Source organism: Chelon labrosus (genome assembly GCF_963514085.1).
Source record: "Chelon labrosus genome assembly, chromosome: 6".
In the NCBI taxonomy this organism is placed as follows: Eukaryota; Metazoa; Chordata; class Actinopteri; order Mugiliformes; family Mugilidae; genus Chelon; species Chelon labrosus.
This window is the reverse complement of record NC_140342.1, coordinates 1210332-1227058: the sequence shown is the minus strand read 5'-3', so window position 1 is coordinate 1227058 and position 16727 is coordinate 1210332. Positions and strand designations below refer to the sequence as shown.

General features: G+C 39.1%; 1 protein-coding gene across 1 annotated transcript in view; it reads right to left on the bottom strand.

Moving 5' to 3' along the window:
• Positions 1–388: 388 nt before the first annotated feature.
• dlgap1a (discs, large homolog-associated protein 1a) overlaps positions 389–16727 on the bottom strand; it is a gene marked incomplete at both ends in the record, with an annotated part of 66216 nt that continues 49877 nt past the window's right edge. The window contains 7 exons of the mRNA XM_084546216.1: positions 389–613; positions 3499–3651; positions 4464–4555; positions 4961–5093; positions 10459–10710; positions 11266–11311; positions 16444–16526. Of these exons, the coding sequence (XP_084402342.1) occupies positions 389–613; positions 3499–3651; positions 4464–4555; positions 4961–5093; positions 10459–10710; positions 11266–11311; positions 16444–16526 (984 nt within the window). The remainder of the gene's footprint in view (positions 614–3498; positions 3652–4463; positions 4556–4960; positions 5094–10458; positions 10711–11265; positions 11312–16443; positions 16527–16727) is intronic.

Genomic DNA, 16727 nt, shown 5'->3' with positions numbered 1-16727 from the left:
CATCAAGGAGTTTCAGTGCTATGGGTTTGGGGGTGCATGGTCTGGTCTAGGTGGGTGGTACATGTCTAAGTAACATCCACACGAATACCAGGTGTGGCTGATCGGTGTATATTATTTTATATTATAATAATTCATATATTATGTAGGTAGACTTAGTGAACATGTGGCAGATCTATGTTTAGACTAGAAGGAAATTCTGAGTCTGAGAAGCAGCAGTATTATGTTCATGGTAAACTGTGTAAATATTTGAAACCAAATGTAAATAACACATTTATACTTGGTTACAACCCATAGCGTGGTGTGGACAACCATACATTGTTTGTGTTTTGTTTATGCTGTGTGTATTTGTGTACTATATGTCAACCTTTGTATGTCCCTGTTACTGTCCTCATAGTCTTGTCTGAGCCTCAGGGATGTAGATCTCGATGCTGTCAGCACTCTCTGTAGCAGAATTTTGTCGTACAGATGCTGCTCTCTTGGCGGCCATCAGGCGCTTCCTGGCCTCCTGCCGCTGTTTCTCTGAGCTCTCCAGTGAGCGGTCTCTGGCCAGAGGAGGGTGATGATGGTGCGCTTTGGGTGGCTTTTTTGGCACTGGAGGTGGGAGCCTCCTCTCCTGGTGGGAGAGGACGGAAGGTGGAGAAGGCTGAACATTTCAGGAAAAAGACATATCTGTGTATTTGTATCTGTCTGTGATGCCGATCCTTAATTTAGTGTTTTTTGTAATTAGATTGGTACTTGCACTTTAACACATGTAATACGAAATGAAGTGAATGAATACATTCTTCATCATCCTCCTCATCTTTTAACATACTGCATCAAACATTTTCAGTGATAATGGAGGTACTTTAAATTGAGTTCATTCATACACGTATAACTAGCACCATCTTGCACTGTTCTGTAATAAATAATCTTTTCTTTGATTTGTAACAGTCTGTCTCAGGAAAGCTCAAATCACACTGACACTACAGTCAGTCTTCTGTGTGTATGCATGGTAGGTGTTCGTAATGGGTAATTTTAGTTGATTACATATAATGTGGCAGGGTTGGTTACTGCATCTATTGGATTTAAATGTCTTAAAAATAGATTCTACGGCTTTGGCTACCATTTCTATCAGTCAGTTGTATAATATTGTCCACATCTTTGCCTTAAAATTCCGTGTTCGTATTGTGTGTTATGGTAGCAGATTATGCTTGCCTGTAAACCAATGTGAAACAATGTGCTCCATAGTGTAAAAATGTACTTGTGGAGAAGAAGTATTAATCACATTCTCCTCCCTCCATCTATTTTGATACTAGAACCTACAACACACAAAACAAAAAGCCACACATGGTGAGGAGGCTGCAGGTGGCAGAGGAGCAGAAGGAAGCATGGACAGATGGATGGAAAGACAGACATGATGGATCCACGGAGGCCCAGATGGGTCAGGGCTCTGTGGTGTTGTTGGAATTGCTGTTATGTTGATTGATACGTGGCAGTTTGCAAACACCTTCACTGTCAACACACAAAAAAACACAAGAAAGAAAAAGACAATAAGGGCAAATGATGAAGCCAGCAGACTCAATATGCACAATTAAGCAAATCTACAAGTGATTCTGCTGAACGAGAGCAACAGAAGAGGTAGTAGGCATCCTAAAAGATTTACAGACACACTTAAGAAGATAATCTATATCCCCAGAGACCAAGTCAGACACCATGAGAGTTAAGGTGAGAAATACTATGTAATAAATGAAGGCTTACGCCATGGTTCTGTTCGTTTACTTTGTGTATTTGTCTACATAAAAGCTATTTTAAAGAGAGGCAAACCCAGACTGCCTTTTAGTCACCTGTCCTTGTGCAACATCGCTTCATTACCACACTTTGTGTGTGTTAGTTTCATCATTCTATGGTGACTTGGCATCTTCAGCAGACATCCGACAAATATGTAAGGCTTATATATTCAGGGAACTCTAATTATGAGTTGACATGGATCTTAAGAGACTATATAATAGCTGTTACACTTTAAATAACAGGAGCTTGTAAAGAGGACACATTTTCTATGAATACTTCAATAACAAAATTGTATGAAAATGAGGGCCACTACACACTATGCTACAAGCAAACTTATATCTCTGTCACACTGTGTGAGAATCTTAATCCCAATGTTTGACAGGCTAAATGAAACATAGTAAGCACATCCTGAAGGCCACATAGAAACAGTCTTCACAGGCACAACATTTACTTTACTAAGTAGTACTTTACCCCATCCTCACAATCAGGGCTATCAAATCTGCTGATGTAAAGGCCCTTTTGAGTCAATCAGTGTTTTGCTTCGAAATAATTCAGCTGTGTGCAGTTGTTATGGTCTTGAGCAATGATATGGCAATAGATTTTATACAAAGCAAGGCATTACAAAAAAAATGGTAGTCTCAGAGGGACAGACATACACTATACCATATACAGAGGCATATACAGTCACGCCGGGGACAACATGGTAGTTTTGGCTTAGGTTTCAAGCATTCAAACATAAAACAAATTTTTTAACAACAGTTGTAATTATTAATATGAGTTATTTAGACTGATTCAACTTTTTCATAATAATCTTATTCAAAAGTGACTGACCTGGATGAACCCCGAGAATAGATGCTAGTGGTAAGGGGAAAAAAAATCACTCGTAAATTTCCGTAATACAGTACTCCAACTAAAAATGAATTCTGATCAAACCAAATTTGCTCCTGAAAAAAACAATACAAATTTGTCCATGTGTAATCATTTATGTAACTACGGCCAATTTTTTTCAATAGTTACTGTAAAGTTACTGTAGTGATCACAATTACGAGAATGCATCCATACACACAATATGATTTCACTCGAGGTTTGTCCCTGTAATACTGTGACCCAGACTGTGACCCGATGTGTCATGTTGTGAATTGGTAACCCTGTGACTAAGGGATATTTCATGTGTCATTCTTGATACTTGTATGATATTTATAGCAGTACTTTCATATGGAGTTTAATTTGATGGAAGCTTACTTCTTCACTTTAGTTCATTACATATAAGGTGCCATTTAAAATCTACACTACATTAATTTGACTGGTATATTCATTATGGGAATTTCTTTTGAAAAAAACAATAAATATAGATGTGAACAGAAATGCAAATGTTATCTAAAAGTTTGTCCTGAAACTGTTCCCTTTGAGCCTGCTTAATTGTAACATGACTAACAAATATTTGGCAAAGCATCAAGTTATATATGGACTGGAGTTGGGGTGAAAGACAAGACTGGGAAACTGATTTTACAGCACAGCAACAGAGCCGTGAAATATTCCTGTGTGTACCACAGAGAAAAGTCATTAGTTGCCAAATGAGAGATTTATACTGACTAAGATCTGTAATGGGCATGGGGTAATAGCACTAGCACAACATTAAACCAGTCATTCAGATGACAGTCTTGACCATTACTGGCATAAGATGTGATCTGGCATCAATGACTCAGCCTATGATGCTGAAAGTGACAGTACCTTTCTCTCAGGAGGATCCAGGGGTCTCCAGTTGTTTGCCCTGAGCTGGTGAAGCTCATCGAACTTGAGGCTTATATTCTCGATGGACAGTTGAAGCATGTCCCAAAAACCAGCCAGGTCTGAGGCCACAGGACGGGGGTGGGCATTGGGGTTCTAGGACAGTAGAAAGGGAGTAGAAGAAGAAGTATTAGTAGTAAGATGAAAGTCAGAAAAAATGTGCTTTAGAGCCTTGCATGGTGTTAACATGCCACTTTTTAATAGCTTTCAGGTGTTGAATTTTGAATGAGCAGATTTTGGTTAATTAGCTGTGTTAATAATTTTTAAGTAGCTTTGGAATATCTCATCAATGGATTATCTGCACCATGAGCAGCAGATGCTAGACCAGCCAGTTGATATTCAATCTTTTAAGCAACCTATTCACCATAGGTTGCTTAAAAGTGGCCCATAAACACCCTCCTTTCTAAAGTAACCTAAGTGTGATGTCCTAAGAACAGGAAATGACTCAGAAGCAGAGATCAGGCAAAACACTGGGCGATAGTCCAAAATCCAAGGTTTAATACAACATGGAGTCCATACACAGAAGGAGACAGAAAGGAATCGCAGAAAAGAATTTCATTGTGGACATGTTCATTAAAATAAGTATCATCTGTGCATTTGCAAGGAATTCAAAGATTGACATTACCATCACTAGTGCTGCTAACGTTTAAAAGTATTTAGAACTATAAACTAGTGCTACATATATATGTGTGTGTGTATATGTATGTGAGTGTATATGTGTGTGTGTGTGTGTGTATGTGTGTGTGTATATATATATATATATATATATATATATATATATATATATATGTGTGTGTGTGGGGGAGGGGGGAAAAATAAAGGTTTTCTTATTCTTATTATTATTCTTAAAACTAAAAACAGAAGTTAAAATAGAAAAAAATTGTGTTCTGCAAGTGTTTCAGACTCACCAGGTTTTCCTCACACAGCTCTCTAAACTGTTGAAACTTCTGGGAGATCAATAGCTGAGCGCTTCCTACAGCACTCCTCATTTTCCCCAGAACTGCAAGCATAAACACAGAATTAAGAAAGAGACTAATGTATAGTATATACATCTGTTCTTTAGAAAATGTTATATTCATCTGCATGTGCCAATACAGTGCCCGATCCCATTAAACTTATTTATGTTCAACTCAACAGCAACTGACAACTGACAAAATCATTCAGCCATGTTGGACATCAGAGAAAAACCCAAAATGGCATAATTTCCTTTATACCTTAGTAATTAATATTTTCTTCATATTCACATTAAGTTCAAGAGGTGATTCCTAGAGCAAGCTGCCAGAAAATACATAACCCAGGTACAATAGATAAATTTAATTTTTGAGATTAAAAAATATTTTGTTGTTGTGAAATATGACATAACTTTGGAGTGATATGATGAACAGACACACACACAAAGTCGTACCGTCTTCAGGTAAGTCATTCTCCCGCTGGTCCAGCTCCATCTGTCGACACCAGCCCTCCATGCGGTCGGTCTCTGCCTGCAGCAGCTTCAGAAACCAGCGTCCATCTCTCTGACACACTGATCGCTGCACCGCCTGCCATTCAAATATTCAGACTTTCTTAAAATATAGAGAGACACCTGCACTGACAGTTTGTGTATTTACTATCTATAATGTAAAAGCACATAAAAAACTAATGTGAAACATCACAATGGTCACTGCCTGGCCAAAAAAAAAAATCGCCACCAAAAAAAAAAGTCATAAGATTACAGCACTCATTTACTGTGGCATTGTTTCGATAAGCTTCTGCAATGTCACAAGATTATTTCCATCCACTGTTCACCAATTTTTCACCAAGATCTTGTATTGATGATGGGAGAGTCTGACCACTGCGCTTCTCCAGGTTCTCAATGGGGTTAAAGTCTGGAATCTGTGGTGGCCAATCCATGTGTGAAAATGATGTCTCATGCTCCCTGAACCACTCTTTCACAATTTGAACCCGATGAATCCTGGCATTGTCATCTTGGAATATGCCTGTGCCATCAGGGAAGAAAAAATCCACTGATGGAATAACCTGGTCATTCAGTATATTATTTAAAGCACACTTTAAATAATCTGTTTGCACAGTATTATGTACCGAATATTGCACTAGTTTAGTAACATTAGGTAGCTACTGCTTATTGTTTATACACTGTAAATTGCTCACTTTATCTGTTTTTGTATCGCCTAATGTATCATCTGCCCATCTCCTTTATTGTAAATTATGTTATGTTATAGTTCCTGTTTATACTCTACTCACATTTAACGAACAAATCCATCCGTATAATATGTTCATAATACCTCATTCAATCATTATGTATATCCTGCTCATTCACCTGTATATATGGTCTCACCCGTACATAGGTTTTGATCTGTAAATATTGTCCATATGCTGCAAAAACAACCTGTACCATATTGCTGATATACCATAATATTTATGCCACGTGCACTTACTGCCTATTGCACTTCTGGTTAGATGCTAAACTGCATTTCGTTGCTCTGTACCTGTACATGTGTAATGAAGATAAAGTTGAATCTAATCTAATCTAATCTAATCTAATATTCAGGTAGTCAGTCTTTGGACACATAATGTTACTGAACCTAGACCTGACCAACTGCAGCAACCCCAGATCAAAGCACTGTCCCCACAGGCTTTTACTCCAGGCACTAGGCATGATGGGTGCATCACTTCATCTGCCTCTCTTCTTACCCTGATTCGCCCATCACTCTGGAACAGGGTAAATCTGGACTCATCAGACCACATGACCTTCTTCCATTGCTCCAGTCCATTCTTTATGCTCCCTAGCAAACTGAAGTCTATTTTTCCAGTTAGCCTCACTGATTAGTGGTCTTCTTAAGGCTACACAGCTGTTCAGTCCCAATCCCTTGAGTACCCTTCACTTTGTATGTGTGGGAATGCTCTTATTTTCACTATTAAACATAGTCCTGAATTCTACTATTATTTTTCTTCAATATGATTTCACCAAACGTTTAAGTGGTCTTCTTGTTTAACTGTAATTTGCTACTGCTAGTTTTTTGCACATGGCTGAATATTTTACCAATTCTGAAGTTGTGGACGATGATTTTGTTTATGATTGACTTTGAGCGAGAGTACACTGATGAGGAGCTTTTTGAAAAGACACAAGGGAGGCGGCACAACCACTTGGACAAAAAAAATCTGCGCCGCTACATGGTTTTCTATTATAAGTCACATCACTGTGTGGGGATATTGGCGCCCCCTGCAGCTGCAGGCGCCCCTGCTTGCTGAGAAGGTGCCGTGCACAGAAGCTGTGTGTGAGAAAGGGAAAGGGGAGGAGGGCGCGGGGGACAGTTCACCTCTGGGTCTCTCCCAAATTGAACGGGCGGGGGGGTCCACTGTATAAAAGGGCTAAAGTCAGTCACACCTTGACTTTTTTCCATATAACGCTATGTTCTCTCTGTATGATTACAGTATCCATGTCATGAATGAAGGGCTAATGTTAATTGGTGTTATACGTTTGTTAGCCTTTTTGCTATGATGCTTGCAATGCTTATACAACAGTAATTCGTCTTAACAAACACCAGATCTAATTTCACCATAAGATTGTGCTTTGCAACAAAACTGTTACAAGTTCACTTATTATTTATTTCCATCACGTTGGGTCCTGTAATTGGCCAACGGAATTTTCATATCTGTAGGTAGTTTCAAAGATGAACATTTGCCATTTGCTACAACTCTATTTCGTGACAAAACATAGTTTAACCAGTCATAACTAAAAGTGTGCCAAGCATAGAATTCGAGGCAGTAACCAAGGAGCTAATTGTTCCTCCCTGAAAGATTAATATAGCATCTAATGGCAGACATTTAGCATGTAAGGGCATGTTTGTTTGAATTCGCAATTCATGGATGTTCTGTATAAGAGTTATATTGTAGTCTACGGTCTTTTGATGTCAGTTTCAATTGCAGTTCAATTGCAATTTCAGGGGCACTTATTTCTATTTTGGAGCATCCTCTGCCACTGGTCAGGATCGCTCGGAGGGGGTCTCGCCCGGGGAGTAATTCAATGTAGAACCGCCACTGGCTGCACATCCACTCAACGGGGAATAGCACTAGCGTATCGTAACAAAATATTGGTGAAGTTAACGAGTTTTGCGGCAGATAATGCGTTATTTAGAGCCCCAGTCACTGCACTATGTAGGTATATGCGGATCTAAATATCGTCCCAATGACTCCAAATGACACCGAAGTTATATGGGTGAGTAAACGATCGTATTTTATGCCAGAAATAAGTTCCAGGTTGTAAAAAACGGTTATTCCCCTTTAACCCAGTTTTAGTAGTTTCTCCAGTCTCCTTAGATGTTTTCTCTGCTTGATGCATGCCAATGATTTGACCTTTCTCAAACACACTAACACTAAGGGACAGAGGTGGGAAGTAACGAAGTACAAATACTTCGTTACTGTACTTAAGTAGATTTTTCTGGTATCTGTACTTTACTTGAGTATTTCCGCTCATGCCCCCCTGTCCCCACTGTTTGAGAAGTACTGGTCTAATGTGGAAAAACAAATTCAGGTATGGTGTGGTTTCTGTTGCTTGCTATCATTAGCTTTTTTAGCATTTTTTGGAAGCCAGTTTACAACGTTAGCAATGCTATGGGAACACATCGTTTTGATAGTTTATAGCTAACACTAGCTAGCTCTCGGTTTAGAAACAACAACCCAGTAACCCTTAATTTATTATTAAAAATTATCCAGATGTTCATGTAGGACCTCTGGTCAGTTCAGTCTAGATTATTCTGCTAGAACGTTTTTCATATTGCAAAATTATCAATTGTTTCATTAATGGCAAAATCATTTTTACTTTTTACTTAAGTACATTTCAGAGCCTGTACTTTCTTACTTTTACTTGAGTAAAGAAATTGAATCAGTACTTTTACTTTTACCAAAGTATTGTTTTACACAAGTATCCATACTTTTACTTACGTACAAAATGTGAATACTTTTGCCACCTCTGCTAAGGGATGTGTCTTTCGACATGGTTATTTAAGAAATGAGAAGCTACTCATTGCATCAGTTGGTTAAATAAATTGTTGCCAGCTGCAGATAATTGCCCATGCAGTAATCAGCAATGGGAGGCTCGTACTTATTTGCTTGGTGGCGACTTTTTTTTTTTTTTTTTGGCCAAGCAGTGTATCTTTCTTCAGAGTTAATATCATATTGCTTATGGTTATTTTACATAGATTTGCAAAATCAAAACTGACTGATAAATCATAAAACATGATTTCAAGAATAAAAAATTTAGAATGCATATCTACGGCAGACTTTTATACAATTCTTTGCCACTGGCAACCTCCAGCGACAATGTGGATGTGCAGTGACTCTCTATATACCTATATCCAAATTTACAGCAGAAATAAACTTTTTTACAGCCTAGAACAAAAAACTTTTTTGGTTTCTATAGTCAATTTCCCCACTCAAAACTCACCTGTTTAAATTAGATCAAGGCTTGAAGTTATGCATAATTTAGGGCAGGGTTGGTGTGAGTGACTGGCTTTGTGCCTCCGCATCACCAAGCTGCCTCAGTTCCACTCATGTTCCATCTCTTTGCCCATATATAAATTAAAGTTAGGACAGAGTGAGACACTAAGATGGCAACCACCAGTGAGACCCACATTCAGCTTCAAAACCACTTTAAAAGCTTCACGCAGGGGATGGATGTGCTTGCTGTGCACACAGTGTGCTAAGGTCTGTACAACTTTTTAAAACCATGTCAGAGTGAGCAATGTTGTTTTTTGTTTGTTTGTTTTGTTTTGTTTTTTACTTTTACAAGAGGTGTAGGGTATACAATATTTAATTTGTTGATATTTTAGGTTGTTGTAAAAGGCCCAAGTGGCTGCATTTCTTTAGGCTATGATAATCAAATAGTGGAAGTTACTTGAATTGTATAACCTATCACAGCATTATGTTTTGCCAATATTTTATTATATATTATATGTGCCAGTATGTCAACAAAAGAAATTTTGGAAGCGCATAGAAGAGGTGAGAAATGATAGGACAGGAAGCTGGCGGTATATGGAGCAGCTTTAATCTTGTTAACTGTAGTTGCTCTGAATTTCGTATAAATTTAGTGTAAATGTTAAGATTCCATTTAAAGATGGATTGTAAAAACAGCACATCCATTGTTTCAGCATAAAAGATGGCTAAAGGTCAGCTTCAGAGGATGTCTTATAGCCTGACTGACCAACTGGGGTTACCTGTGAAAACAGATTAGAAGTGTCTAAATTATAGTCTTATCAATTATAGGACAAGTGAAGTTACACAAAGTTGTGTTTTATTGCCAACACTGACTGCATCAGATATCTAAGAAAGTTTGAAGTATTACACATAAAAACATTGCAATTGATTGAATCCGAAATGAAACAACTTACAGAAGAATCTGCCACAGCAGTATTCACCACTTCGGATAGTCACTTGTTTATTTTCAGCTTTGTTTGCTTCCTACTTTGCAATAAAATGATTGGGAGACTTCATCGGAGGTGAATCTCAGATTATTTTTGATTGGCTAGTAGTTTGGTGACTGAACCAAAAGAGGACCTTAAAATTACAAAATCAGATGAAAGGAGCTAAAACCTCTGTAGTGAGACTGAACAGATATGGTGTTTACAGTCCTTTTTAGGTAGATCACTTGAGGCAACCTGTTAGGCATTACACAGCCCTTTCTTACATTTTATATATTAAAACATACATATGTCTTCTCATAACTAAAATTTGCCCTATTAAAGGACTTGATTGAAATTAATTTGTAAGAATTGTAAGAGGAAGAATCTCTACATTACTGTGACTGACACGACAACATACATTATTAAATACACTTTAACTCTGTGGATTAACATCACTGAATGAGCTCCCACATACCTCCAGAATAGCAGAGCTGTTGAAGGTAACATTAAGTGGGTCATCTGATACACTGTCTATCCAGGGGTCAGGAGGAGGGAGGATGGACGGGTCAAAGCCCACGTCCTCGTAGTCATCTGAGGCACACGCGTGGTAGTGGTTCCCTGAGCCCTGGATGCTGACAGTGGAAGTTGCGGCATCGCGGGAATATTGTCGAGAGATGGCACCCGATGACAGGACTTCCATATCAGTGTCTGGAGAGTCGAGAGGAATGTCTAGGATGTCTGGGATGTCCATATCTGCCTGGATGGAAAAATGAATAAATATCAGTACATGGTTGAGAAAATGGTTGTGAATGGTGTAGGTCTGTTAAGTCTGAATTAGGTCCATTTGTTTCCAAAAGATATTTAGTCTGATTGAGTTAGGTTGTATTGTCATGGTTTCTGGTCTGTGTGCATTTAATACAAAAGTGGATTTAGAGCACACCTTTATCAAGGCTTTATGAGTAGTCCTCTAAGTAACAGTTGAACTCTTAATCAGTAGAACATTTGCTTATATGTGACTAAATACTTCTGAATTTAGAGCCAAAGTGAATTAGTTCCAGACAGCCACGTGATATCATGAATGTGTTATACTGACCAATCAAGAAAATGCAGTAAAATGAGAAAATGAAAATGAAAAAAAATGAATCTAAATGACATTCTAGATAGGCAAACAAGACAAACAAAAACTAAGCCCCATTTCTATGGAAATCGTAAAAATTTCACTACATTTGATTAAACAATTTTGACAAAACATAAATATTTTGTTAGTTAATAAATAGTGGGAATATGATTTCCGATCAGCATCAAATCTTACCTGTACAGCTGCTGTCACACTGTTGGAGCGCTGGAACCGACGATACCTGACCACCAGAGAGAGACAAACAACAAATACAATACATCAAGATTTTTCCATTTTTTAACCACTGATATACACCAATCAGCCACAACATTAAAACTGACAGTAGAAATGAATTAAATTGACCATCTTCTGATAATTCAATGTTCTGCTGTTAAACTTTTGGACCTGGCATTCGTGTGGATGTTACTTAGACATGTACCACCCAACTAGAGCAAACTAGGCACCCTCACCCCCATAGCAATGACACTCCTTGATGGCAGCAGCCATTCCAAGCAGGATGCAGCCTGACAGAGACACACACACACAAAAATGGAACAACTAGTCTGATCCACAGAGGCTCCTACTCCCAACCCATTCGACCCAAAGGCCCCCACTAACAACATTCTGTTGCCAGACACCACATGACACCCTCAGAAGGCCCATGTCCGTTCTTTGATGAGTCACAACTGTTTTGGAGGCACAAGGGAAACCTACACAATATTAGGAAGGTGGTCATAAATTTATGCCTGAATGGTGTACAAATGGTATGTATAGTAAAGATAGCAATAATAAAGAGGGAGAATTGGTGACTGGCAATGGTAAGTGTTCAAATGAACAAAGGTGGGTTCGTTTTTTATCAGTGCATTTGGAGAAAAATGCAATCATCCTTACAATGTTCAAATAACACAGAAGGACAAATGACACAATCATAAGTACTGTGCTACTTGGCTGAATGACTCTTGTTTGTTTCCTATGTGCTTGCTTTTTGGAGGAAACAGCTTGAATATTTATGGAAAAAATTAAGGTCATGTCACACTGGAATACTGTAAATCATCATGAAGTGCTTCGAGCGACTGGTCCTGGCACACCTGAAGGACTCCCTCCCTCCCACACTGGACCCACACCAGTTCGCCTACCGCAGCAACAGTAGCATAAATGATGCAGTCTCCACAGCACTGCTCTCACACCTGGACAACAATTACACCTATGCACGATTGCTGTTTGCTGACTTCAGCTCAGCATTCAACACTGTCATCCCCTCCAAGTTAATCACCAAACTTGGAGCCCTGGGCACCAACACCTCCCTCTGCAACTGGATCATGGACTTTCTGATCAACAGACCACAACACGTGAGGTCAGGCCACACCTGCTCCACCACTGTCACACTCAACACCAGTGTACCACAAGGCTGTGTGCTGAGCCCCTTTCTGTACTCCCTCTTCTGCAGACCTGACCAGACTGCAGACCTGTGCAGGGATCCAACTCCATAATCAAGTTCGCAGACGACACCACCGTGATTGGTCTCATCACCAACAACGATGAGACAGCCTACAGAGAAGAGGTACAGCACCTGGCCACATGGTGCGCCGACAATAACCTGCTCCTTAACACCACCAAGACCAAGGAGCTCATTGTGGACTTCAGGAAGGAGGGAAGAAGCACACATGACCCCATTCATATCAACGGAATGGCCGTCGAACGTGTCTCCAGCTTCAAGTTCCTGGGGACCCACATCTCGGAGGACCTGTCCTGGACCACCCACACCTCCAGCCTGGTCAAGAAAGCTCACCAGCGTCTCTTCTTCCTGAGGACACTGAAGAAAAAACATCTGTCTTCAGCCATCCTGGTGAACTTCTACCACTGCGTGATTGAGAGCATCCTAACCAACTGTGTCACAGTCTGGTACACCTGCAGCGCGTAGTAAAACCTGCCCAGCGCATCACAGGAACTCCACTCCCTGCCATTGAGGACGTCCAGAAGAAGCGCTGTCTGCGTCGTGCCCGCAGCATTCTGAAGAACTCCTCCCACCCGGCACGTGGACTATTTTCCCTCCTGCCCTCAGGCAGGGATTTCAGAAGCCTCCAGACAAGGACGAGTAGACTGAGGAATAGCTTTTTCCCCAGAGCTGTGACCTTATTGAACTCGGACCCCGGCTGACCCCTGCCCCCCACTTCCCCCTGCTGACCCCTACACACCAATTCACTCACACCCGTCAACTCCTCATTCCCTCACTGACCAAAGACTTTTACACCGTCACCACTGCACTATTGGACTGCTCTGCACATGCACACTTTAAATATTCTGTTTGCACAGTACTATGTACCTACTGTCAGGAAAACAAAGAAAGACAGGAAGCAAATCAGACTCTTAATGAAGTAACTAACTTAACTAATCCATATGTGGGATGTCACAACAAGATAATCTGGGCTGCATTACTCTGGTTTCCACCCATATGACAACAAATGTAACATATCTAACAAATGATAATTGTTTGAGCACTGCTTTAAAGATCCGGAAGGTAGGATTTAGTGTCATCTGGTGGAAATGTTGTACATTACATAAACTTAATATCGCTCCTTTTCCAAGGATGTAATAGGAGAAGCTACAGTGGCCACCACTTCAACATAAAAATTTAAAAGGCTCTCTCTTAAGTGTTTGGTGTGTCTGGTCTGGGCTACAGTAGAAATATAACAGCACAACATGGTGGGCTCTGTGGAAGAGGACCAGCTCCATATGTTACATGAAGGAGCCTGTCAAGCAAAATTAAACACAATTCATAGTATCATTAAATATCCATCATTTAGGTTGGCCATCCCTGGTCTAGACCTCATTTGCAGTTGTGTACAGTAGTATGTTTTATTGTTCACTCTGTGCTTCATTGCAATTAGTTTGAAATGAATTATAATACATGCTACATGAATACTATACACAAAGTGCCCAAACTGGAAGGGTTCAAAAGTAAATGTATATTAAAGGTTTCTTAATGACTGTGTGTCATCTGTTAAATAGTAAAGGTGACCGTAGAAGTTGCCAAAAGCTATTAGAGATATTATTAAAAATGTTTGGTTTACTAAAATGAGCACTTGGCTTCTATGACATAGACTGTATATAAAGATGGACAACGTGTCTCCACTTCCTTGCACTGGACCAACTGTAGTCAGTGCTCTGCAAGATGTAGGCAACTGTAATTCCTCGTCGATCACTGAGACGAGGCTCGATGGACAGAACGTCATAGGAAAATGTAATAAACTAACCAATGATAAATAAATAATAAAAAAAAAAATTAAAAAGTACTGTACAACACTCTCCTCCAGCATGGGTTCATATTGAACAGGCTTCAATATCCAAGTTGCCATTAAGCCTGTATTTATATTCAGCAGATCTTAAAACCTTAAAGAAAAAAAAAACTAATCCTTTCCTTAAGAACTCTATTGATATCTGGTTTAAAGCTCACAGACATATTGGCGATACACCTCCTATCTCTCGATTTTCACCTATTTGGGACAATGTGCAGTTCATTCCTGGCAGGGGAGATGGTGGTTTTCAGATTTGGGCCAACAAGGGGGTGCAAAAAATTGGAGATTTATATGTAGAGGGAATTTTACTAACATTTAATGACCTTTGTTTGAAATATTCACTTCCAAAAAAACATTTTTTTAAATATCTACAACTGAAACATTACATTTCTTCAAAGCAACACCAGGCTACACATGAGCCGCCGCTGTCCTGTCTCGAGGGTATTGTGTTAAAACATATGCACGGGAAAAGGCAGATTTCTATACTATACGCAACATTTGTCTTGCACGACAGGGAATCTAGCCACGATAGGAGAAGAGCATGGAGTTTAGACATTAAGGAAGATGTTGATGAGGCTGAGTGGGCAGCGGCTTGTTTAAAAGCTCAATCACAAACTATTAGTACCCGAATGAAACTATTGCAACACAAATGGCTGATGAGAACATATATAACCCCTGAGAAACTAAATAGGTGGTCCCCGGGCATTCCAGATACATGTGTTAAATGTTTGACTGAGAAAGGTACTTTAATTCACTGTGTATGGGAATGTCCTAAGTTGGTAACTTTTTGGAAAATGGTTGTCCACACTCTAAGTAAAATCACAAGAACCCAGATACCCTGCTTGGCAAAACTTTGTATCTTAGGGATATACCCAGATAACTTCTCCCCCAACTCTAAATGTAAGACTTTGATTGATTTTGGCCTCCTGCAGGCCAGGAGGATGGTTGCTTTATCGTGGAGAGAGATCGAGGTATCTTCGGCCCAGTCTTGGATTAGGGAAATGGCAATGTTCGTTACATTAGAAAAGCTAACCTATGTAATCAGAGGTAAAGCACAAGAATTTGAAGAAATGTGGACACCCTTAATGGTTTTTCTCAAGCAACGATAGACTATACATATTTGGAAAGCTACTGAATGTGACAACCTTCTTTTTCATTTAATGTTTTATTGCTTTGTTTTGATTTTTTATTTTTTTTTTATTTATTTTATTTATTTATTTATTTATTTTATTGCTCTGTCTTTGTTTGGTTTTTCTTTTTTTCTGTCTGTATTCTGTTTTGCTTTCTGCATAATGTGTATGCAGCGAGGTAAGCTTGTATCCTGATGTGATATTCGCCGCTGTGTTTTGTAATTTCTTACTGAAAATCAATAAAAAACATTGTTCAAAAAAAAAAAAAAAGTACTGTACATGTGTGCATAGCTGAAGGTTGTTTACACCTGTTTTCTTGGCATCAGTAGGCAGTTACACACATATTATTGTTAAGAATCAGTGATGTATTTGCAATAAAAGCAATGGCAGAAGCTCACAACAAACAAAGAAACAAATAGTAAAATAAATAAAAATAAAATTTTAAATAAGACAAATACATAGTAGATAGAACACAAGTAATTAATAGTTAATGTTGTGGTTACAGTTCTGGCCAGACGTTAAGCAGAACTTAACTGAGACATTTTCAAAATACTGAATTTGCTTTAAACTGGCAGGAAGTGAATTCCAGAGGCTTGGCCATGCAGTTTGTGCAAAGAAAGTCTTACAGAATCTAATTCTGCAGCTTCCTCCTGTTAGATTTTTCTGAATTACTATTGCAAGAACACATCACCAAGGATCAAGTGAGTGTTTGCTCTTTCTGCTCCACGGGAGGATTCTGTCCTCCCTGAGCCCAGCTTACAACACCTGCATTACAGTTAGACAGGTGTACCACCCCAGATACACTTTCCATTTTCCACACCCAGTGCATAATACTTGACGTCAGAAATGAGAGCCTGTTCATTGCTCACCTCTGTGCCTCATCAGGTAAGTGAAAAAACTCAAGGAAAAAAATATATGGTAAACAGAAATAAAAATGTCTGTCTCACCCTCTGTCATCCTCTACTTGCACCCCTACAGAGGTGAATTTGGATGGGTCTTCTGGATCCGGAAGCTCTTCTGGTCCGTCCACCTACAAAACACACAAAAAAAACTCCTTCTAATTATAACTAATAGGAAAAGTAACAAAACATTATTTGTCTTAGAAATTATAATAAAAATTATACAAAAAATAAATAAATAAAAATTCACATACAGTACACCATAGTAAATATATAATAAAAAAGTAATAAAATGTTAACACTGGCACTATTATGTGTGAAGTCAAAGTAAT